Raw genomic sequence first — 25874 nt, forward strand, 5'->3', positions numbered from 1 at the left:
TTGTTAATTTTGAGGATGTGGCTAAGAATTCAGAATCAGTGTGGGGCTTTCCCCCCACCACCCCACCACCTGTTAAAATAAACCTGTCTGATAGAGAGAAAAAAAGCCCTAAAATTTTATACTGGAAAACACTGAGATAAACCTAGCAAACAATAAAATAATATTGGTACAGGATGTGTCAGTGAGTTTCATGATGTATATTTGAAGACTTTAGTTGGTGTTTTACATTATCTAATGTCATTTTTTTTAACATATACAGTGCACTGTGAGTCATAATTTACTTATTTATAAACATATTGTTTTGGATTCTCAGCTAATTCTTCACAAATGTTCTGCACAAATATCTTGAGGAGTAGGCAGCAGCCTCTGTAATCTTTGTCTTTTGGTCAAACTTCAATGGCAAAAGAACCACCGGTCCACTGGTTGGAGAGAAAAGAAATAGGGGAAAGAGTACAAAATGTCAGCACAATCTGTTTCAAGCTATAGTAACTTACTGTGGCTTCGCAGAAGTAAATTATTCAGAGGCAATTTCTCTGAAAAATGACAGAAGCCTGAGCAAAAACTGAGCACTCTTACTGAATACACTTTTTAAAAAAAAATTGGAGTGGACATGAGTTTTAGCTGAACAGCCTTTGCCAGCACATGATCTGGACATCTGACAATCTGAATATCAGAAAGTCATTCCTTTGACGATCATTGGGGAAACTCCTTCCATGAATATTAAGAACATAAAGGGAAAGCATCTTTAAGTGAAGGGATCATAAACAGAGATGGTAAATATATGGGCTGAGCTTCTGTAAGGTCCATAGGGATTTCAATGTGGGTAGTTTTATAGCTATGGTTTTCTAAATGCTTAGAAATACATACTGTAGCACTATAAAGCCACAGAATGTACTTTTAGCTTTCAATATAGTTTCCAGAACAGCAATCATGCTAAATTGCCACAGTATAATCAAAGTTGCATATATGATAAATCAGATTTTAAACCTCATGAACTTATGCTCTTGTAATTATAAGCTTTTGAAATACCTACTTCTTTCTTCATAAAAAAACAAGACGTCTTAGTAGACATCAAAACCAGTACTCCAATCTTAATGGTGGTGTACTTACTCTTTGGCAAAGACACACTGGATAAATATCTTACCCTGGCTTACATTTAGCCAGGTTTAGTATCCCAACCAAATGATTGACTGTTTCTGTCCTTAAATCTGTTTTGCAATGCGCAGCAAGGTACAAATATATTCAGCATATTCAGGTTAATATGCAAAACAGAAATTGTCAATCTTGTCAGTCCCCCAACACAAAAATACATATATTTATATTTCACTCCAAATTAAGATAATTTACCTTCAGCTGGTAGTGAATGACAGGTCCCACAAGGAGGTAGCTGAAACAGACATTTCATTCAGAATTTTTACTTAATTCAGAACTGCCTATAAATCAGTATTAAATATTTCATAATAAATATTTTAAAAAATCAAATTTTGATATTTTTTGGAAATATCTTTGCTGGCTGCATGCTAGCTGGAAGAAGCTGGCTGAGAATGAAAGTGCCTCTAAAACATAACTTTTATGTCTGAAAAATTGAATCTTGTTTATTAGCCTGCGAGTTTCCTTCTCCTTCTGTTCCCAGTGTTAGTGAGAAAATGGGGTACTAAGATTATTGCAAGCCAATTCTAAGTAAAATCAATTAAATATTATTTTGCATTTCTGCTAACAAAGTTCCTTATATTATTTTTTGAAATAGATGAACCGAGGACTTTGTGCAGTATCTGTATGACAAAATCACTCAGATTCGGGAAGACTTGGACTCTGACTGGGTAGACTCAGGAGGGATGATGGGGGCAGGTCTTGAGAATGTTATCTGGGAAGAGTTTGACCCTGTGACTCCCGAAGACGTGGACAGGATTCTGGGTAGACTGAGCGCAGCCACATGTTTATTGGACCCGTGTCTCTCCTGGTTGGTGCTGGCTTCTCGGGAGGTGACACGAGGCTGGCTCCAGGGGATTATAAATGCTTCATTGAGTGAGGGTGACTTTCCCGCCGCCTTAAAAGAGGCGGTGGTGAGGCCTCTACTCAAGCAGCCTTCCCTGGACCCAGCAGTGTTAGCAAACTATCGTCCAGTCTCCAACCTTCGCTTTGTGGCGAAGGTTGTTGAGGGTGGTGGCGCGACAGCTTCCCCAGTACCTGGATGAAACGGTTTATCTGGATCCATTCCAGTCGGACTTCAGGCCTGGGTACAGCACGGAAACGGCATTGGTCGCATTGGTTGATGATCTCTGGAGGGCTCGGGACAGGGGTTGTTCCTCTGTCCTGGTCCTATTAGATCTCTTAGCGGCTTTTTATATCATCGACCACGGTATCATGCTGCACCGGTTGGAAGAGTTGGGGGTGGGGGGCACCGTGCTGCGGTGGTTCTCCTTTTTCTCCGACTGGTCGCAGTCTGTGTTGGCAGGGGGGCAGAGGTTGACCCCGTGGCACCTTATATGTGGGGTGCCACAGGGGTTGGTCCTCTCGCCCCTTCTGTTCAACATTTATGTGAAGCCACTGGGTGAGATCATCCGTGGTTTCGGGGTGAAGTACCATCAGTATGCTGATGATACTCAGCTGTACATCTCCACCCCGGACCACCCCAATGATGCCCTTGAAGTGATGTCCCGGTGCCTGGAGGCCATGCGGATCTGGATGGGGAGAAACAGACTCGGGCTCAACCCATCCAAGACTGAGTGGCTGTGGTTTCCGATGTCCCAATATAGTCAGTTGGTGCCATCACTGACTATTGGGGGCGAGTCATTGGTGGGCATTTACAACTGGCACAAAGTCCATGGCCAGGCAATCACCACTGGCATGTTTTACAGTCAGATTCTGACAAGCGAAGTCAAAGGAGAAGCCGGCAGGAAAAACTTGCAAGCTGTGGTCATGTGATGTCTGGGTTGATGTCGCTTAATGACCAAATGGGAACTGATATCACAGATCCATCACGGTCACATGATCTTTCGCTTGGCAATGGAGCTACTTGTTCCAATTGTGGTAATTAAGCAAGGACTATCTGTAAAGTGGATTACTAAGATACACACTAGTCTACATTTCGCAACCAATACTGTAGGGGTAGAAGGTAAGGCTATCAATATTGACTAATCACAATAGGGATAGCTGACCTTCAGCATCAGAAATGGCACTGTGATCCCTACAATGATAAGTGGGAGGAATGCTTCTGACTTCAGGCCTGTCTTGTGGGCTTTCTCCAGCCTTTGTGGAGTCTCTGGGAGCAGAATGTTGTTGTAATTAGACCCTGAATCTGATCTGGCATTTTCCTTTCTTAGTTTGCCCAGAATAAACACAGCTTTTCTTGATAGATGTCTCAAGACATGAAGAGAACAAATCTTTATCACAACTGCTTACCGCTGTCACAATGGTTGCCGCGGCATTTTGACTGCAACGGAAAGGACTATCTAACAAAGTTGCATTTGTGCTAGGAAACAAACAAACAAATAAGTAAATAAATAACCAGGTGTTTCTCCAATGCATTTAAGTAATATATCTTGAAACATACTTTTAAAACGTGACATTTTTAGGGAATAAAATAGGATATAAATTCCATAACACAGTGTTGGCAAACCTTTCCAGCACCGAGTGCCGAAGCAGGAACACCGGAAACCGGAAGAGCAGTTCCCTGGGCTTCCGGTTTCTGGCGCGCATACGCACACAAAGACCAGCTGGTGTGCCGGAAACCAGAAGCTCAGCTTCCTGGTGCGCGGATGCACACCAAGGAGCTGCTCTTTCGGTTTCCGGCACTCCCATGCACGCAAAGACCAGCTGGCATGCGCGCCGGAATCCGGAAGAGCAACTGGTGATGGCTGGTGTGCCCGGAGAGATGGCTCTGTGTGCCACTTCCGGCACGTGTGCCATAGGTTCGCAATCACGGCCATAAGATATTAAAGCATTAATTTTATACACAGGTTAACACCAGTGGTGGGTTGCCCCCGGTTCGGACCGGTTCACAAGAACCGGTAGTAAAACCGTTGGGAGGCCCCACCCACCACCCCGGATGTCGTCATCAGCGATCTGTGCATGTGCAGAAGCAATGGGCATGCGCACCCATTGCGAACCGGTGGTAAAGGTAAGTAGAACCCACCCATGGTTAACACATTAATTTAATTCATCTCTCCAAGCCACTTCTGAAAGAAACAGTGTAACTACTTACCAACAAATCTCTCCTGCATCTGTTTTTTTAATAATTAGAGCCTTCCAGTAGTTATGAGTGCTTTTAATGGTATCAATTGCAAAGTTCTGGGATTTAAAAGGGGAAACAATTTTAGTCTCTTCTCAGCAGCCTGATATAATAATACGCTGTGATTACCACAACATACATAGATACATACATAAATTTTATTTACCATATTGTTATTCTGCACCATAAGGTTTTGGATTGGGACACCAACAGTGCAGTGAAGCATCTCTGGGTAGTTAATTTGGAAAAAAAAGCCCTTTTTTCTTGTGTAGTCTTCTGTAAAAAGGTAAAGGTTCCCCTCACACATATGTGCTAATCATTCCTGGCTCTAGGGGGCAGTGCTCATCTCCATTTCAAAGCCGAAGAGCCAGCGCTGCCTGAAGACGTCTCCGTGGTCATGTGGCCGGCATGACTAAACGCCAAAGGCGCACGGAACGCTGTTACCTTCCCACCAAAGGTGGTCCCTATTTTTCTACTTGCATTTTTTATGTGCTTTCGAACTGCTAGGTTGGCAGAAGCCGGGACAAGTAACGGGAGCTCACCCCGTTACGTGGCACTAGGGATTTGATCCGCTAAACTGCCGACCTTTCGATCGACAAGCTCAGGGTCTTAGCCACTGAGCCACCGCGTCCCTTAGTCTTCTGTAGTTAAGAACAATTTCTGAATGCGGTTCTGAACAAAAACAGCTGCAGACATACTTTCATGCACTTGTGGTATTGTTTGCATTAACAAGAACAGCAATGTTCTGACCCAGTTCCCCAAACACGACTAATGCTCTGTAGTTGAAACAATGATTCCTTTATTAGGAGCGCCAGCAGTCCCAGCAAAAAGTTTCTCTTTCACCGCAGGCTAACAAGTCTGTTTAGCCGGAAGATGAATAGTTGTCTGCCACATCTATTCATCTTCTCCCCCTGCCTTTTATCCCCAGAGCTAGAGTGCAGCTTCGCTAGCAGTGGTGGCTCTTCCGTCCCAAGGATCGACCCACGGATTTCCACTGCTCTCCTCTCCTCTGCCTTCTGTGCATCTGCTGATCAGGCACTGGACCCAGCTGTTCCTCTTCTTCCTCATCAGCCACCTTCAGACCTGGGGTTTGTTGAGTCTCCATCTGAAGGCTGATGGATGGCCCTGGCTCCGCCTCTGTCTCTCTCTCTGCCAGCTCCATTCCCTCTTCCCCCTCAGAGCTCTCAGGTTGCCTTGATGCTGACCCTGAGTCCCATGCTGCCTCCTCATATTTGGCTGCTGGAGGGGCCGGCGGCCAACAGGCCACAACAAGCGTAAGCAGCTTCAAACAGTGGCCAGCAGTAGACAGAATATATACATACCCTATCTTTAAATTCTCCATGGAATGCAAACTTGTTTTCTGGCTTCCCATCAGGTACTTTGTATCGTCTAAACCAGTCCACAGTTGCTTCCAGGTATCCAGGCTTAATTCTTCTGACATCATCAATATCTTAAAATTTTTAAAAGGCATACATTCAGAACCTACTCAACTTTTGCTTGAGTGTCCCAACATATTTTATTCTTAAGATTTCCCTGGGGAACATCTTGCAGAAGAAATGTGATCATTCTCGTAAAAATCAGCCTACATTCCAACAAGAATTCTACTGTACATCGATGGCATTAATTAGGGACATTTCAAATTTAAGAGCAGGAAGCCAAAACAAAATCAGATCAATATACCGTAGTACTCAAAAATGAAGTTCATGTTCTGCCCCAGGTACGGACCCCAAAGAACACAGCACAAAGTCTGTACAAAACTTAAATTTACTAAAATAACTCAGTCTTTTCCAAACAAAGGCTGTTAATAAACTTTCTAAACAGCCTACAAGAAACCAAAGATAAAGTAATCACAATCTTACTAAGGTTAGCAGAAAGCCCAGAAGCAATTTGCAGAGAATCCAGACGCGAAGGAGAATGAACTAAAGTTGTTCCCTACAAATTGCTTCAGTCGGCCTTCCTCCTTAAATAGGCTAAGGGAGTGGCCAATTAGCCCCAAGCTTTACTCTTGAGGAGACCTCCTCCTGAGGAGCCACTCCAGCCTTTTGACAGCTCTGCATGCCCATGCATCAAGAAGAGGCTCCTCCTCTTCATCCTCTTCACTTAAAGGAGCTTCTGGAGGTTCTGAAGGCCCTGGCTGAATCCCTGCCTCTGGCACCACATCTTCTCCAACCTCCTCATTGTCTGATTCAAGTGCCAGCTGCACAGGCTGCTGGCGCAGCACCACACCAGCCTCCTCATTGTCAGAATCAGCTACTAGCTGCACAGGCCACTGACGGGCCACAACAGTTCAACTTTGCATGATAGCTATTTATATACAGGTAGTCCTCAACTTATGACAACTGAGCCCAAAATTTATGTTGCTAAGTGAGACATTTGTTGAGTTTTGTCCCATTTTACAACTTTTCTTGCCACATTTGTTAAGTGAATCACAGCAGTTGTTAAATTAGTAACCCGGCTGTTAAGTGAATCTGGCTTCCCCATCAACTTTGTTTGTCAGAAGGTCGCAAAAGGTGATCACATGACCCAGGAACACTGCAACTGTCATAAATTTGAGTCAGTTGTCAAGCATCCAAATGTAAATCATATGACCATGGGGATGGTGCAACGGCTGTAAGTCTGAAAAATGGTCATAAGTCACTTTTTTCAGCGCTGTTGCAACTTTGAATGGTCACTAAGTGAACTATTATTAAGTTGAGGACTACCTCACGGAAAATATAACCTCAGTTACACACTTTCCACATGTGGAATTTCAAAACTGGAAAAGATAAGGCACAAATGTGTCTGAAGTCTGACTTCAAAGTTACTTACTGTTCATTTTAGCAGCTTCAGGGTCATTAATGTTGATTGCAATGATCTTCCAGTCGGTTTCACCCTCATCAATCAAGGCCAGCGTGCCCAGAACTTTCACTTGAATTATGTCACCTCTGTTGCACACCTGTTAGAATAAATTTAAGTATGATTCAGAATCGCACAGCTGGTCCCACTAAGCCAGAACAGCTGAAGTAACAACAATATTTCCTCTCAGGGTGGATTTGATTTAAATCGAGTTGATTTAAATCACAATTTAAATCATGATTTAAATCACTAGTAAAAAGGCTTGATTTAAATCAACTCGATTTAAATCATAATTTTTAAAGAGCAACTGTCATCTCTGCTACTCCTTTGACCCACTGTTGACTCCCCGATAGTCCCAGTGTTGCAGAATATACAGCCTCATGCTACATAACTAAGCTCCATTTCATGCTGAATAAACTAAATTATTTATGCATCTTAAATAGAAAACTATCTTACGATAGATTTTTACCCCAAAAGTTTTTTATTAAAATAAATTCGATAAAAATCAAAAAAATCCAATTTAAATAAAAAAAATCCTATTTAAATCAAAAAAATCTGATTTTTTTAAAAAATTTTTTTAAAAAAATTCATTGATTTTTATTCACCCTGTTTCCTCTTCTCCCTGACTGCTCGGCAACCTGAACTTTGTGGAAAGAATTCCAGTGTTCATATTTCACCAAATCAGTAGCCTATTCAGAGGCTGATTTTGGACAACAATTTCTGTAGGCAAGCTTTCCTCAGGTGAACTTGATTATTTTCAGCTAGGATAGGTACTTTTCATTGCGTATTACATTCTTCCAAGAAATGCCTTCACTGTTCTGACCTAGGCTTCCTGATACAGTAAAAGTACACGACGAGTCCCAAAAACCCTCTTTTTATTTTCAATGGTTGTGAATTCTGTTTAGTCACAGCCCATGCTGAATCACCAAGAGTTTGTAAAGAGTCTGAAAAAAGTCTGCCAGAGTCCTTCGGAATAAGCACCCACCTTTATCTCCCTTGACAGGCTGCCAAAGACCTAATTGGCAATTATCTTTGCAAGGCCACACTGAACACAGAGTCAAACGGAGCTTCAGAATACAAACTGACCAGCATCAAGAACGTTGCTTCCTGCAAAGCCCATGTGCCTTTGCTCCTACTTTATGATTTATGGGAGGGGCCAATCATCTCCAAGCCCTACACCCGAGTCGTCCCTTTTGTTTCAACTGTTCTTGCCTTCTGGCAGCTCTGCGCATGCACGCACTAGGAACAGGCTCCCCTTGTTACTCTGCCTCACTGAGGTCCCTCTGGAGGCTCCGGAATCCGCATATTACTCCCAGATGGCCCTGGTCCCATCTCTGACTCCGACACAGAGCCCTCGTCCGAGCCTTCCCCAGACTCCAGGACTTGCCCATGTTCCTCCCCAGCCTCCTCACTGTCTGACTCTGCTGTCAGCTCCACAGGCCGCCAGCAGACCACAACATTCACAATAATAATATTTGAACCAACACTATATAAGCATAATGTCTGGGCACCTACCAGATTTGCTTTCCACATAGTATTTAAATATTTAGGCTACGCATAGAAATGGGCATATGTTTGCATTCCATGACATTTTAGCTTTAAACGCTGCAGCTGCACCAAAATATATATAATGCTGTATTGAAAGATTAGCACTTTCTGCATCTGTAGGCTCTCTATCAACTTCTAAAACAGTTCTTAAAATGCACTAATTTGGACATACCCTGAGGGCAATGGAGCAATTTGTAACTGCTTGTTGTGAGCCAGAAATCCAGTTTGGAATTGTGACTTCAAGACATTGTATAAAACAACAGAATCTGGTGGTTTTGTCAAAAATGTTGTGTTTTGTTTTTGTTTTGGGGGGAGTAATCAAGAGGCTCCAGCTGGTGCAGAATGCGACCGCACGGGTGATTATGGGAGCGACGTGGCGCTCCCATGTAACACCTCTCCTGCGCGAGCTGCATTGGCTCCCGGTGGTCTTCCGGGTGCGCTTTAAGGTGTTGGTTCTCATCTTTAAAGTGCTCCATGGCTTAGGGCCAGGGTATTTGTGAGACCGCCTGCTGCTACCGATAACCTCCCACTGGCCAATACGCTCTCACAGAGAGGGCCTCCTCCGGGTGCCGTCGGTCAGGCAATGTTGGCTGGCGGCCCCCAGGGGGAGAGCCTTCTCTGTGGGGGCACCCACCCTCTGGAATGAGCTGCCTCCTGGAATACGATTGATCCCGGACCTCCGGACCTTCCGTAAAGCCCTGAAGACGTTTTTATTCCATCAAGCCGGCCTAGCCTAAACGGTTTTTTAAATTGGGATTTTAAATTTTATGGATTTGGGGGTTTTAAATTGGGAAGCTAGTGATTTAATTCTTTTTAATTATCTTAACTTTTGTATTTGTATGTTTTTTAATTTTGGCTGTTCACCGCCCTGAGTCCCTTCTGGGAGAAGGGCGGTATACAAATTAAATTAATAAAATAAAATAAAAATAAATTTAGAGAGGTGGGATGCCCTCTGGGTCTTCCCTTACTCCCAGGATACGCTGAGGGCATTTCTGCTCCCTCAGGGGTGGGGGAGCTCTGCCAGGCTGCAACTCACACGGGCCCAGCCAGAACCAGAAGTTTCCCTCCCTAAGCAAGAGTACAATTTCCTGCTTGTTTTGGGAGGAGTAATCACATTATTCAACATGAGAAAAGGGATATAATTGGATCAAACAGTTTAAGAACCACTGAAGTAATGGGACACCAGATGGATGAGCCTTTATTATTTCAAAGTATCCCTGCCATTTTGAAATATAATCCTTCCTACCCCCCCACACCAGTAGAATCTGTTCTGAAATGTTAAAATTGCATTGAGCTAATATGCTTCCCATCATAAACTTTAAAGTTCTTTAAACATTTTCTGTACAGGTAATCCTCAAGTTATGACGGCAATTGGGACCGGAATTTTTTATTGCTAAGCAATGTACAGGTAATCCTCAATTTACAACAGTCCATTACAGCAGTGACCGTCACTGAAGAAATTTTTTACACTTATGGCCACTGTCGCATCCCTATGTTGACATGGTTAATATTCGGATGCTTGACAACTGACTCACATTTATGACGGTTGCAGCGTCCTGGGGGTCATGTGATCACCTTTTGCGACCTTCCGACAAGCAAAGTCAACGGGGAAGTCGGATTCATTTAACGACCGTCTTACTAATTTAACAACTGCAGTGATTCACTTAACAAATGTGGCAAGAAAAGTCGTACAATGGGGCAAAACTCACTTAACAAATTTCTCAGTTAAATACATAAATTTTGAGCACAATTGTGGTCGTAAGTTGAGGACCACCCAATGTTATAGGACTACAACAGGACTGCAGCAGAACTGCAATGGGGTGAAATTCACTTACCTTCCCTACCGGTTCGCAAATATGCGCGCACCGTCCTCCATGCATGTGCAAAGCCTTCTGTGCAAGCACAGAGGCTGAAAATTGTCACAAAAAAGGGACGTCATGATGCCCACGCCATGATGTGGGTGGGGCTTCGCACAGTCGGCCCTACTGTATTGCATGATCCAGATAGAACCGGCTGAATTTCACCCCTGGACTGCAACACTTAACGATGATAATCCCTGCAGCCCATTGCCCTCATTAAGTGAGGATCCAAGAATTGGCACCTGTTAAGGGAGTACTCCTTGCAATTTTTGGCTGACTTCCAACAACCAAGGTCAATGGGAAGCTTGGCAGAAAGTTGCAAGTTTCAAGTGGTTTGTAGGCAGACTGGCTGGGTGGAGGAAGGCAAGGGTGGGAACAGGCTTGGGGCGCCTGCTACTGGGGGTGGGGAGGGTGAGTGGCTGGGAAGTCACAAGGAGAAATGCTGGGAGAATGTGTGGATGGGTGAGACTTACCTGAGCAACTTGCAACTTTCCCTGCTGCCTTCCCCACTGACTTTGCTGGCAAACTGGCAGGGAAGGTCATTTATTATTGATCATGTAATGATGGGATGCTGCAATCATCCTAAGTGTGAGCCGATTGCGGAGTGCCCAGATCGTGATCACATGACCGCAGAGGTGCTGGGACAGCTGGAACTTCAAGGATCGGTTGTAACAATCACTTGTTCAGTGCCATCGTGACTTCAAATGGTTGCTGAACAAGTGGCTGTTAACCAAAACTCCTCTACATGTAAAAATTAGCCACTACTGTTTTCTGCATATTCGTAGTGACAGCTAGATGAATAGCCTGATTTCAAATATCTTCAATGTGACATATTAGCAACATTGCAAATATGGTTAACAAACCCCAAATTTCCACCTGGAAAGGGTTTAGTTACCTTGTCTCCAATTTCACAAACGTCGATTGGATCATTGTCTCCACAACAGTTGGTATTTTCGTCTTTATGCTTTGGATCTTCCCACGTCTGCAAAATAAATACTGTTTCCTTTAAGTATTTACTGCGCAAGCTTCATCTCAGCAAGGGGCTGCTCAGTTAAAATTTAAAACTGTACCATATTAAAATATTTTGTTCTTTACGTATTCTATGAATGAATTCAAAACTGTTCTTTGTCCACTGACAACCATGCAGAATTGGGTAACTGGTAGTTGTGATGTCTTTGCTAGAAGGGCAGGAAAACAAGGAATTCGTGACCTTTCAAAGATATAATGCAGGGGTGTCAAACTCGATTTCATTGAGGGCCGCATCAGGGTTGTGTTTGACCTCGGGGCCGGGGTGGGCGTGGCCAGGGTGGGTCTGGCCAACTTGACATCACTTGTGTCAGGGCGCCTGTGGCCTGAGCGCTCTGCCGAACAGGCTTTTGAGCTCAGTTTTCAGCTGGGACAGCCTCCTGCAACCCTCTGCCAGCAAAAATGGAGCTCGAGAGGGCCGCCATTTCCAGGGCGGCCCCGCGGGCCAAATCTAAACACACACACCCTGGGCCTTGAGTTTGACAGCCCTGATATAATGGATTCCCCACAAAAGGGACCCGGATTCGAAGTTCTGATGTCAGGACACCACCACCCCCACACACAGTGACATGACCACATTTTGAGCATTTGACAACTGGCCTGGATTTACGACCATTTGCAGTGGTGCCTTGTGATCATATACTATGATTTATGACCATTTTGCCAGAAACAGGCGCATAGTGAACAAGTTCAAGTTTCTCGACAGGACCACGCAAGTACTGTTTATGAACAAAGTGGAAAACAATTTGATATAGAATCCAAGGCACTTCACATGAAATCGGAGCTACTTCAAAGTAAAGAGGTTATCTCACATCCAATGTGATTGCGGGAGCAACAGTTGCTAACAGGAAGTTATAGTTCAGGACTGCTTTAATAGAAATTGACCTAACTTCCTTCCAGTTGAGAAACAGCGTTACGAAAATCTGGCAGACACAGCTATGGAACACTTTGTATTTCATACAACACCACATGCTATCTGGAGTACCAGGGATACCAGCTTGGGGAATATAAGTGATATCAGGGAAAAAATCCTTAATGAGATGAACATAAAGTAAGCCACTTTCTATGGAAAAGCGAACTTATTATCAGGATAGCTCTGAAATCTGAGGAAGAGGTTAACAGTAAAAAAAAAAAAATCACGAAGTCAACAAGTCAAAAGGAAAAAGAAAGGCTCATTATCTTTTCCCATAAATAACAGAAGAACAGAAAGATCAGTCAGAAGGAAATTGACAGAAAAGACAATAATAAAATACTCCATTTTAATGTATCTCGCGTTCCTAGGACTTTGGACGCAATGGAAATAAAATCTATCCCCAATAGATTCTGTGCATGCGTAAAATGCTCCTTAAAATACCTAAAATATACATGCGTAAAATCCCAAATGTTCTGCTCTGATGGACACCTATTAGTGTGTTAAATGGATTTATTAATTGCATTTTAATTATAATAAATCCATTAAATGAATTGGATTAAAGCACATTAATTATGCTTTAATCCAGTGGTGTCAAACTCAAGGCCTGTGGGCTGGATCCGGCCAGCAGGGTGCTTAGATCTAGTCTGTGGCGCCACCCTGGAAACAGCAAAGGACCGGCCCACGGTGCCTTTGCCAGCAAAAATGGCTCAGGAGGGCCGCGTGTTTTCGGCTGTCGCGACTGAAAATGGGACATGGAGGATGCACACAGCCCCCCCCCCCCCCCGTGCTCCGTTTTCACTGGCAGAGGGCTAGCAAAACAAACTAAAAAAAAAACAAAAGGGAGAAATATTTCTCCTTTTGCATTTAAGCATGTAAGAAGGGACAGGAAAGGAGAAAGGGAAAGAGGAAAGACAAAGAAAAAGAAGTAAAGATGGGAAGAGAGCAAGGAAGGAAAAATAAGGAAAGAGGGGAAGGAAGAAGAAAGGAGAATGAAAAGGGAAGGAAAAAGAAGAAAAGGAAAGAAGGAAGGAGATTATAATGAGACTGAGGGAGAGTCTGAGGGAAGTCCTACTTTAGCACTTGGCCACCACAAGTGCCTCTGACATGAGTGACGTTGAGCTGCCCCCCCCCCCAGGTAAAACACAACCCTGATGCGGCCCTCAATGAAATATAACTTGACACCCCTGCGTTTAATCCAATTCATTTAATGTGTTTTAATCCATTTAATGGGTTTTTTATTATTAAAATACAACAGTCATGCTACAGCAATAAATGTTAAGCGTTTGATATGATTTCCATGGACAAATTTAAAAGACAGCATCGATTGAAATAAATATTAAACCAACATTGATTCGTGGAGCATTCCTATCAACATTGGTTTAATTCATTCAATCTATGCTGGCTTTATAAAAGCACTGTGTATTTTTAAGGCTTCTTATTCTTTAATAAAATGATTCTTTCTATTATAACACAAGCAGCTTGTTTACAACCTAAGGTGTTTTAGTCTTCCTCCAGAGAGTTTGCCCACAGTTGTCTATGCAGTGGTACAAAGTTCCTCTTCATTAGTGTTGTTTATTACTGGAATTCATAAAAAAGATTATGAATATTACAGTACCTGTGGAATAGCGCCGTAGTTCCAGATATATCCCTTATGGGGAAATACATTAGCAACGTAACGTAGCTTTCCTTTCTTCACATCTTGTTTAATTGGGTTGAGAGGATCCTTAGTTGCAATCTAAAACAGAATTTACTTAGTTTAGTATTCAAATTTTAAAAATCTTTTAAGAAAAAATGTAACTTTTTTTGTAGATGTTTTATTTAATATTTCCAGCAAGATCAATTTCTATAAATATACAGGAATCAATAATACACACACACAAATACGGAGTGTGTCTCATTGGAAAAGGTTCCATGTAAGTATACATAGGACTTTAAAACACTTACTAGATTATATACTACTAATAGCAGGCAATTTGAAATTTAATAAAATTAGTCCTCCACTTACGACCAAAACTGTGTCCAAAATTTCTGTTGCTAAGCAAGACAGTTGTTAAGTGAGTTTTGCCCCATTTTACGACCTTTCTAACCATAGTGAAGTGAAACACGGCAGCTGTTAAGTTAGTAAAATGGTTGTTAAATGAATCTGGGTTTCCCATTGACTTCGCTTGCCAGAACGTTGCAAAAGGTGATCACATGACCCAGGGACACTGCAACAGTCACAAATGAGTCAGTTGCAAAGTATCTGAATTTTAATCACGTGACCATGGCGATGCTGCAATGGTCATAAGTATGAAAAGCGGTCGTAAGTACTTTTTTCAGTGCCGTTGTTACTTCGAAGGGTGATTGAATGGTTGGAAGTTGAGGACTACCTCTAAAGTAAACAAATTTTGATCAAGTAATTAATGAAGCCATCGATTATAGTGCTCTAATTGAATTACCTCCATCTTAGCATTGGTCCATCGAGGTATCTCCACAACCATGTTGAAGATGTGCTGAAAAGAACATAAATTCAGCAAAGTACATATAAAATGTAACACAGAGAAAAATGTGCTGTCAGTCGTCCTTCCTGAATGGTCGCCCAGAGACTATCCGCCCACGAAGCTCCCTGAAATGTTTCCATTCCCATGAATATTATAACTATGCTTTTTTCTCCTTCCTGCCCACAAAGAGTGTAGCCGGGGTGGGGGTTCGGAGGGGTTCGGGAGAACCTCTAGCTAAGATTCCGTGCAGTTCGGAGAACCCCCAAATCCCACTCCTGGATGGCCCCGCCCACTCTGCCCCTCCCTGGAGTCCCCACACGGCCCATTTTGGATGCAGGTAAGTGTAGGGCACAGGCGGAGGCTTGGGGAGGGCAAAAAACAGGCCTACTGGAAGTTCGGGAAGGCCAGCCTCTAGAGCCTGGAGAGGCCGTTTTCACCCTCCCAGAAGCCCAAGAAAAGCCTCTGAAGCCTGGGGAGGACAAAAACGTACCCCCCCCTGTGGTGCAGGAGGCCGACTAGGCCACGCCCACCTTTGCCATGCCCATCCCGCAACTGGGCAGAGAACCTCTTACTAAAATTTTTGAAGCCCACCTTCAAAAAGTGGGCTTTTTGTAGCTATTATCCAAGTGTAAACTGGCCCTATTATAACTTTCAACTGGGAGGAGATGCTCATTTTCCCTTACCTAAGGAATAGGAAGAAACCCTTGACTTTTAAGAAAAAGAAGATGTAGAAGAAATTTTCTCTTAGGGTTTGTTTTATTAATTAAGGGACATGACTCTCTGGATATTCAGGCACAAATTTGTATTGACACTGCAGCACTGAGGACAACCCCAAAATCTTCCCATTTGCTAATGTGGCAGCAAATATCTTTCATACACTGGAGAAGGTAATAGTACATTATTGGAATACAGAAAAATGCACATCTGGTGCCACTTCCTACTTATCAGTTTATTCTTGCATTATTCACTGCCCCTTAAAAGGATTTAAGCAGTCCTGAACTCTAATCCTGGTTTTCCATAAGCTTAAAGACAAGAGGGCAGATCAGTTTACTTTAACACAACTAGCTTAGGTAATTAATTTTTTTCCTTCAAAGATTAAGTTACTTAAAAGACCTTTTAACTGTCTAGGTCTGTCCATTTATGACAGAAGCTCAATTCTTGCTATTAAGCAACTGCTGGACAGAAACGCTTCAAAAAAGCCATTGAGAAGAATCACCATCAAATTCTGCAAGTTAGGAAAGATAAGCAATTTTAGCAAAAATTTCAGAAGAAATTAAAGGTTTTGAACATTTGTTTATATAAAATTTCAGATGATTTTTACATGGTTCAGTGAAGCAATATGCATTTGGAATATAATGATGGAAACAATGCAGGTAGGAATAAATTTTAAATGTCTCCAATACCAGAGTGAATGATGCTTTATACTATTAAGTTTATCAAGACAACGTGAATACTGGAAAGTGCTAGAGACTAAAGATCATAATATTTTGTTCTAGGTAGAATTTTGAATTCTGCTTCCTAATTCTCACTTGCCATTAACAAAAAGCTCTTATAAACTGCATTGGGGTTATGACCTTGCAATTCTAACTTTAAAGCTGGCTATTCTTGTTTATCCTCAGAATTCATCTTCGCTTTAAGCTGCTGTCAGTGCATGCAGATTCTCAGCCTTCCAAACAATTGCATTCTTTTCTCACGTTTTTATATTTATTTTATTACTTAAACTGGCTGTTGACAAAGAATGTGGCAATAATAAGTTCATTTGAGGCATTTACTTTTTTGAAATATAAACATAAATCCTGATTATCTCAACTGCTTGTCCACGCAGTACTGATGTCTAACCTGGAAGCCACGTGTTCATAAGAACTTTTCTTGTTCTATCTGAAGTCGAAGTATTTTATTTAACTTGACACTTTCACTGAACCAGTAAAACAGAATGTCTGTGCGGCTTATTTGCTGAGTTCCTATAGCAGCTGGAATAAAAGGTCTTTAAAATTCCAACGAAGCATAAATCACGTCTTTAGCTAGTCTAGGCATCCAGCAGCGTTTTAAGCCAGGCAGGGACACCATTTAATCATGTTGGGGAGATGAAAGAAATTAAGGGTATTCCCCCCCACCCACAGCTCTCCTAGCTACAAGCTTGAAACCAGTCCACTCCAAACTAAATGTTCTTAGTCTGATGGACAAAGACATTATGTTTAAGCACCAGGGTGGATAAAAATCAATGTTTTTTTTTTTTTCTAAATCAGATTTTTAAAATTTAAATCAGATTTTTTTTATTTTTATCAAATTTATTTTAATAAAACGTTTTTGGAGTAAAAATCTATCTAAAGATAGTTTTCTATTGAAGATACATTAATAATTTAGTTTAATAAAAGGTCAATAAAACTACAGGCAGCCCTCAACTTATGACAATTGAGACCAACATTTCTGTTGTTAAGTGAGACAGTTGCTAAGTGAGTTTTGCCCCATTTACAAAATTTCTTGCCAGAGTTTTGTTTTTTTTTAAATTTGATTTATATGCCGCCCTTCTCCGGAGACTCAGGGCGGCTTACAATGCGTTAAGCAATAGCCTTCATACTTTTGTATATTTTATACAAAGTCAGCTTATTGCCCCCACAAACTGGGTCCTCAATTTACCTACCTTAGAAAGGATGGAAGGCTGAGTCAACCTTGAGCCTGGTGAGATTCGAACTTACAGTAATTGCAGGCAGCTGATGTTAATCACAATGCTATCAGTCTGCTGAGCCACCAGGCCCTTATCAGTCACTTAGCCACCAGTTGTTAAGTGAAATCACTGCAGTTGTTAAGTTAGTTAACAACTGCAGTGTTAAGTGAATCTGGCTTTCCGATTGACTTTGCTTGTCAAAAAAACAAAATCACAAAAAGTAATCACATGCCCCCGGACACTGCAACCATCATAAATATCAACCAGTTGCTAAGCATCCAAATTTGGATCACATGACATGGGGATGCTGCAATGGTCATGAGAAAATGTCATTTTTTTCAGTGACGCTGTAACTTTAAAACATCAGTAAGTGAACATGTTGTATGTTGTATGTTGAGGATTACCTGTACAGCAGTTGCTTTGTACGGCAAATACAAAGGTTAGATTGTGATTAAAATATACAGTAGTGGCCAAAATTGTGGAAACCTTTTGGGGAAAAGTGTATTTTCTAAAACTAGCTAATAGCACCACTTTTTTTTTTGGAGCAGTACCATAAAACTATATATCAATGGGAAGATAATTTAAGCAAGAATGTACTGCAATAACTTTTATGAAGGATTTGCTATTAGAATAGCAATTACAGTATAAAGAAGAAAAGTGAAACACGTAGAAAAAAACGAGATATACAAAAATTATCACCGTGTCAGTTAATACTTAAGTTGGGTAACCTTTAGCATGAATTACAGCCTTACAACATCTTCCCATGAGTGAACCAAGTCTTTTAGTTCTGCAGCTGTTAAAATGTGAAACCAAGATTGAAGGATTGCTTCTATTAACTGGGTTTGATTGCTGGGTCGCTTGTTTGACTAACAAGTTTCTTTAGTCGGCTCCATAGATTTTCAATTGGGTTAAGGTCTGGGCTATTCCCAGGACATTCCAACAGTGGAATATGATTACCTTGAAACTCCAAAAAAAAAAAAAAAAAAGTGGTGTTGTTAGCCATCAAACCTCAAAAATACACTTTTCCCAAAAGGTTTCCACAATGTTGGCCACTACTGTACATAATACAAGCAATTCATTTCCTTTAACATGAACTAATTACCTATCTAGCACTTAATCATATAGTTCAGAGGAATAGGTGAAAGGAGAAAAGGAATCTTGTATATTACCTTGTCAGCATCTGCATATATTGGAATGTCATGGAAAGGAGAGATGTACTGTCCTTTATCATTTTCTGGAAATGAAAGAAGATGCCTATGATTTTTATTAAATAAATTCAGCAGTAAGATAAAAGTCCCTTAATAGGGCATTTATGACAAGAAACAATTTCTGTTCTATCAGTAGGATAGGGAGATGGGACCCCTCCCCTCCCCTTGGTAATCTGCTCCAGATTTGGTAAAATCTCATTTGGAGGATTCTGCACATCTGTAGAAAAAAGGCAAAAGAGGAGAGAATGCCAACACTCCATTACAGATACAATGGATTTGAATTAATACCATGAGCATCTCTAGGAAGACAAATTTATAGACTTGACAGTCTCTGTAGTTAGTTTGCATTCCAATTAAGTCAAAACAGAAGTCTTACAAAGAATTCCCATCTGCTTCATCTCAAATTATTCAATGTAATAAGAGGAAAGTGGCACTTATGATCAAGTCTGTAAAAATCCTTAAGGATGTCCTTAACTTTTGACTGCCAGATGTTCTTGCTCAGATGACTCCCACTGATAATGTTGATTTAAATTCTCCTAACCAATGCCTATAAATTAAACATATGGAATTTAATGCAATCTTGAACTGGCACAGAACCTTGGAAAACTCTTTCCATTTACGTATGTGTAGACACAGAACAGTAAAAGTAAACAAATGTCTTTATGTCTCCTTTCAGATAATCTCTATTCTGCCCACTCAACAAATTTCTGATTTAATGGAGAAGATGAAAGAATTAGTGACATACTGTACTCATAGTTACATTTAACCACAAATTACAACATGAAGTTTTCGTAAGTTAGAGCAAGGATGTCAAACTGGTGGCCTGCGGACCGGAAGCATCACACACAGGTCACGCCCACCCCAGCTCCATGAAGGGAAATAAATATTGCAATATGTCACGTGACGGCAACGTGATGCCACAAGTTTGACACCCATGAGTTAGAGCATGAGTTTCTAACAACATGAAGGCCCCAGTTGCATCTACACTGACAGCAATAGCTGAGTGGTAGAGAACTCGTAGATGCAAAAGGCAATTGTGGGATTCAAATTAGTCAACAAATGCTAAGTCTGGATAGAAAAATATTGTAACCTAAATATAATCCATGCATTATATTTTAATACAGTAATTACTATAAAATAGCTAAGCGACCTGGGACAAATCCTACAGAACATCATGATCAGCTGAGATTCAACAGCATCTTTCTCCCTCCCCTTTAAAATCTGCCTAAACAGATTGAAAAAAACTGCACACCCTTTCTTATATGGTATACTAGCTGGACGCCCGTGCTTTGCTACAAAACTATGTGGTCGGGCTTGATAAATCAGGGCCTGGTGGCTCAGCAGACTGATAGCATTGTGATTAACACCAGCTGTCTGCAATTACTGTAAGTTTGAATCACACCAGGTTCAAGGTTGACTCAGCCTTCCATCCTTTCTAAGGTAGGTAAATTAAGGACCCAGTTTGTGGGGGCAATAAGCTGACTTTGTATAAATATACAAAAGTATGAAGGCTATTGCTTAACGCATTGTAAGCCGCCCTGAGTCTCCGGAGAAGGGCGGCATATAAATCAATTTTTTTTTAAAAAATTGACATTTAAAGCCTGAAACTTAATGTAGAATGTGTAACTCTGTAGCATCAGATCGTGTTAATATAAGGCAACTGGCAGTTGGAACAGAGTTCCTTTCAGGTGGGGAGGGGGAGTAGAACGTCTCACTCCTTAGCATCAGAGCATATACAGTGTATATGAAATACTAATGTTCTGATGGTCATTTCAAAAAATCCTTTCTTAGCAAGCACCTAGAAGCCAAGAGGAACATACATGCCAAATTTCAAGTTTATGGTTCTGGAGGTTTTGTAATGAGTGAGTGGTATTTGGCTTTTATACAGTATATATAGATAAGTGTTGAGGCACTTCAAAAAGTGAGGAGACTGAATATCTATCCTGATCCAATGGTGGTCAGTCTGTACAAAGGAAAAATACGTAAGTTCCTTGCCACTTTTATCAGCGTTAAAATAGCCACAATGAAGTCCACCACATCTTTGTTCATAGAGGCTTGCATAGTTTTGTGTGCACATTATCACCTCTCCTGTTGCATTGGTTGCCAATTTGTTTCCGTGTGCAATTCAAAATGCTGGTTGTCACCTTTAAAGTCCTTCATGGCTTGGGACCAGGTTATCTGAGGGACCGCCTCTTGCCGGTCACATCTACCCGACCCACTAAAGCGGGGAGACAAGGAATGTTGCGAGTCCCATCCCCTAGCAGGATACACCTGGTGGGACCCAGAAGAAGGGCCTTCTCCGTGGTGGCCCCCTCTCTCTGGAACATCATTCCTCCAGAGATTAGAATGGACTCCACTCTAACACTCTTCCGGAAGGTGCTGAAGACCTGGTTCTGCCAGTGGACCTGGGGAACCCAGAGCGGGATCGAGCCCATTAAATGGCTTGTGTGATGTGTTGTCGCCGGGATGGGGGGCTATTAATTATTTTATTAATGTATTATTTGATTATGTTCTTCTATTAGTTTTATTTTTTATATATGATGCTTTTATATTGCTGTAAGACACCTTGAGTCGCCATGAGTGAATAGGGGGCAATATAAAATTTCTAAATAAATAGTACAAGTGGATTTACCGTGTTCCCTTCTCCAAAGACTTATTGGAATAGGCCTCATTTCAGCAATCTGCTTAAGAAAACCAAAAATTCAGCCCAGAACTCAGTAGAAGTTCCTTTCCATGGGGATCACATTGATTAGTCTCAGCATAAGTTATTTGGAAATTTCTTACCTTAGCATAAAGAGCCAGATTTAGGCTTCATGCAGGAAATATAACACATTTTACACAAGACTACATTCCCGCCTGGTGCTGAGAGCATATACAGTTTTCAAACCACATCTTTATAAACCATTACATGCCCCCAAGTTACTATTAGATTTTTATCATGTGTTTGTGGTGAGAGATAGATTAAGAGGGCATCACATGGCCAGACTCGCTTTTACAACCTTTTTGCTGCAATTGTTAATCAAATCACCACAGTCATTATATGAGACATCCCATGACTGTAACTTGTGACCTTCCCTGCTGGGTTCCCCATTGACATTGGATGTCAGAAGCCAGCTGCTGGGAAGATGGTGTAGGAAGAAATATCCTTCTGGGTTCAGCTCCAAGTGGGGAAAAAGACACCGGAAACATGGAGACTGCTTGGAAAGATGGTTTAATGGTGGACAGGATCACATGGTTTGAATTCCTGAACAGAAAAGGGGCGAGATGCAGCGAGTCCCCGGGTTTTATGCCCTCTCTGGCTTTGAACTTCCTGGGGCCCAGAAAGAGTATCCTGATTGGTTGTCAGACTCCCAGGGGGTGGGGGTCTTAGCTAGCCTTGCTGGCTGATGTAATCTTCCCAGGTGCCATGTGGTGAGTTTCTGTTGCTAGATGGGTCCTATTGTGTTGTAGATGATGATCCATTGACAAAGATGGGAGGGAATTGAGTTTCTGCTTCTGGCCCATTGACAAAGGGTGGGGGCAGGAAGATGGGAGCTGCTTCCTCTTTAAAACATGCTTCTCCATTTCTCATCCAGGGAAACATAATATTCTGCCTTTTTAATATTTCCCAAAATATTTCATTCCTCTAGGAAAGGGGTGGGTGTTAACTTCCTACAATGGAAAATGTCAATCACGTGTCTGCAGGTTGCTACAAGTGTGTGAGTTGGTTGCCAAGCGCCCAGATCACAACTACCTGACCCTGGGGACACTGCGATGGTTGTGTGAGGACCACTTATAAGTCACTTAAGATGTCTGGTACTCCTGTGTGACTTTTTATTTTGGTACCCTGTTTCCCCCAAAATAAGACATCCCCTGATAATAAACCCAATCGGGCTTTTGAGCGCATGGCAATAAGGCCAAGTGCTTATTTCAGGGTTCAAAAAAAAAAAAAAGACAGGGTCTTATTTTCGGGGAAACACGGTAGTAATTTTCCAGCTATTTGCCGATAGTCAAAGTTCATTCAGAATGGCAATTCTGGGCCCTATTAGGGAGTCACCTATCATACCACACCAATTGCTGCAGGTAACCTTTGGATAATCTCACCAGACATTTCCTGTATGGTGAACACGGAAATTCTTGCGGTCGATCATTGCTAAGAAGAAAATTGCCTTAAAGGATTATACAGAAGGCGGTTTTAATTTTACAGCTAGTACAGTCAGACTTTAAACTCAACTTCTGTTTGTAGAATGGGGGGAGGAAATGGGTGAGGATAAAAATCAACTGCCAGCTAGAAGGAAACTAGAGAGAATGCCTTAAAAAACTATGAGAAAGGCAATATTCAAGCCATTATACTACAGATATGTGGACCAACTTTTATTTTTATTTTCCTCTATCTCTGGTGGCTTCATAAATGCCCCCACATAGTTTCTTGGCAGTAATATAGCAGTATTTGGTTGGTGCCTCCTTCCAGGGTGCTTTTTAAAAACTTCCCCAAGTGTAGACGCCATTCACCCCAATCTCTATTCCATGGACCTGTTCCAACTGAACCACAGTCAATTCATTTTATCATACAAGTCAAACAAAGCCAGGGAGAGGAAGGAGGCTCTATCTGTCCTAAGTCTAATATAAGCTGATATTACTCTGCTGTAATACTTTACAGTGCTTGTCCAAGGGAAAAGCCATAATTGAGCAACACAGTTTTAGCAAGATTTTAAAACTCGCTTGAGGATGTGGGGATGTCAGTTTTAGAAAAGTGTCACCCAGATCATTCATGTGCTATTTAAAATCTTGCTAAATCATGTTGCTTAATCTTAAAGATCAAGTCTTTGCTCTTGGGATTAAATTTAAAGAGCATTACAATGGAATTTTTTTACTGGTTAAAGTTTCTGATTTGAATCAACCAGAAAGATGGAGTTGTTAGCCTTCAAACAAATGTTCTATTATTTATAAATTTATAAATTTAGAATACAGTTGCTGTATCAGACCATTTACCATTCGTTGACCATTTACCTGGTTTAAAGAGACCTTTTTTGGAGCTCCTCGTTATCTCTTTAGTTTATATCCCCCCACCCCATTTAGTATGTGCAAACACAGCCAATTTACTTAACCCAAGGAGGTTACAAATAGTTTACATAATCCAAAATCAGTATTTCACAACAGATATTTCATGCAAGCATGATACCAGTATTTTACTGAAGTGATTTTCCCTTTTCCATACCGAAAATTCCTTCCAGTGATTACAGGCAAAATAATTATGTAGTCCCATCATCTCCTATTGCTGAGTGGTCAAGTTTCATTTCAACCTCTTGGTAATTTTTCAAAATAGGCAGATGCCTATCCCGTTTCAATTCTTTTTACTAATTGAAAGCACTGCAGTACAAATGCATTGTGTAAAACCATCTTGGAATTTAAGCCCATTTTAAAACAATCTACTTGAAGAGCAAGTACAACAGGTAGCTGCTTTTAGCTAAACTTTGGCTGATTTCAAAAAAAACTAATCAGGATCAACTTTGGTTGGGAGATAATCAGGCTTGTGGGTTATACCTGAACAGTAAAGGGCAAACCAATTCTGTAGTGCTGAAAAAACAACCTACCAAACAATAAGTGGGGGAGTTGAACAAAAGATTGTATTTTGACACCATTTATGTAATCTCTTTGCATGGATAGTAACAGAGGTCACTGACTTTTTGAATCCCAAGAGACCTTTTTCAAACAGTCATTTGAAAAGAGAAAAGAGCTGCAGCCTTAAAAATTGAAAGAACTGAAAGTAACATTGCAATTGCAACACATTTACTGTCAGACATAAATCCAATTTCCCCCCTTTCACTATTTCCCCAGCCTGTTCTGCTCACGGTGGATAAAAATCAATTTTTTAAAAACAATCAAAAAAATCAGATTTTTTTTAATTTAAATCGATTTTTTTGATTTTTATCAAATTTATTTTAATAAAAAACTTTTGGGGTCAAAATCTATTGTATGATAGTTTTCTATTTAAGATACATAAATAATTTAGTTTATTCAGCATGAAATGGAGCTTAGTTATGTAGCATGAGGCTGTATATTCTGCAACACTGGGACTATGGGTGAGTCAACAGTGGGTCAAAGGAGTAGCAGAGATGACAGTTGCTCTTTAAAAATTATGATTTAAATCGAGTTGATTTAAATCAAGCCTTTTTACTAGTGATTTAAATCATGATTTAAATCGTGATTTAAATCAACTCGATTTAAATCAAATCCACCCTGGTTCTGCTCCTAGAGAATTTACATCGATTTTCCCCATACTTTTCTTCTTAAATAAATCATACCTAGTACGAGACACACAAGGCATATGAAAGAAAACTTTCACCCAGCAGCCCCATCTATGCTTCGGTTCCATTAACAAAATGGTCCTTGGAAGGGAAGATTTCTATCACCATCCTTTTCTAAACGGAAGAAGCCAAAGTTACGAGATAATACAGAGAAGCTCCAAACCCGCCAGGGATGGGTTTGAGATGCTTGAGTAGTGATGATGGTGGTGGTGGGGGGGAAGAGGGCTGGACTAGAAGACCTCCAAGGTCCCTTTTCCAGCTCTAGTCTACTTAAAATATTGAGATAATTATGAACGCGTTTCCCATCCATACTCCCATATTTAAAAACGGCAACTAAGCTCCAATAATGGGACTCAACCTGGCTTATTTCTGAGGATGCGTCATTTGGGATGACCCACAAACTTTTGGTGGTTAATTTTTCAGGAGGCACACCCAGCTTCTTGGAAAGACCCTCCCGGATCCCCGCCGGGTTTAAAGGACCGTTGCAGGAAAGCGAAACGTTAGTTACACTTATCTCCCGCTTGAAGCCCGGTTCACGCCCTTAACAGCCGAGGGCGCCACGCAAACGGGACTCCTAATACCGCCTTTATCTCATTGAGCAGCATGCCTTCATTGACCGGAGTCAAAGGACGGCTGGCACTGGAAGGGTCCCCCCGCACCAAGGCTGCCTGCGCCCCACCAGCCGCCTCCGGGGAAGGGAAAGGCTCTCCCGTCCTCCCGCCAAGGACTCACTGAAGAAGAGCCTGTAGTCGACGCTGTTGGAGTCACCCCGCTCCTCCACTCGATAAGCAGCCATGTCGCTCAGCCGGACCGGCTCGTGAA

General features: G+C 41.5%; 1 protein-coding gene across 1 annotated transcript; it reads right to left on the reverse strand.

The window, feature by feature from the left end:
* Positions 1–176: 176 nt before the first annotated feature.
* On the reverse strand, positions 177–25874 carry PPA1 (inorganic pyrophosphatase 1). Its single transcript, XM_070945146.1, has 11 exons — positions 25785–25874; positions 18727–18791; positions 14851–14904; positions 14028–14147; positions 11369–11455; positions 7040–7166; positions 5554–5681; positions 4205–4290; positions 3403–3472; positions 1348–1387; positions 177–419 (listed from the first exon to the last, which is right to left on the reverse strand). Exons 1-11 carry the CDS (start codon positions 25846–25848, stop codon positions 394–396), a joined length of 867 nt encoding a protein of 288 aa, XP_070801247.1. The 5' UTR covers positions 25849–25874; the 3' UTR covers positions 177–393.

Source organism: Pituophis catenifer, unplaced genomic scaffold (genome assembly GCF_029215685.1).
Source record: "Pituophis catenifer annectens isolate HBS135680 unplaced genomic scaffold, rPitCat1.0.hap2 SCAF_6, whole genome shotgun sequence".
NCBI classification, from domain to species: domain Eukaryota; kingdom Metazoa; phylum Chordata; class Lepidosauria; order Squamata; family Colubridae; genus Pituophis; species Pituophis catenifer.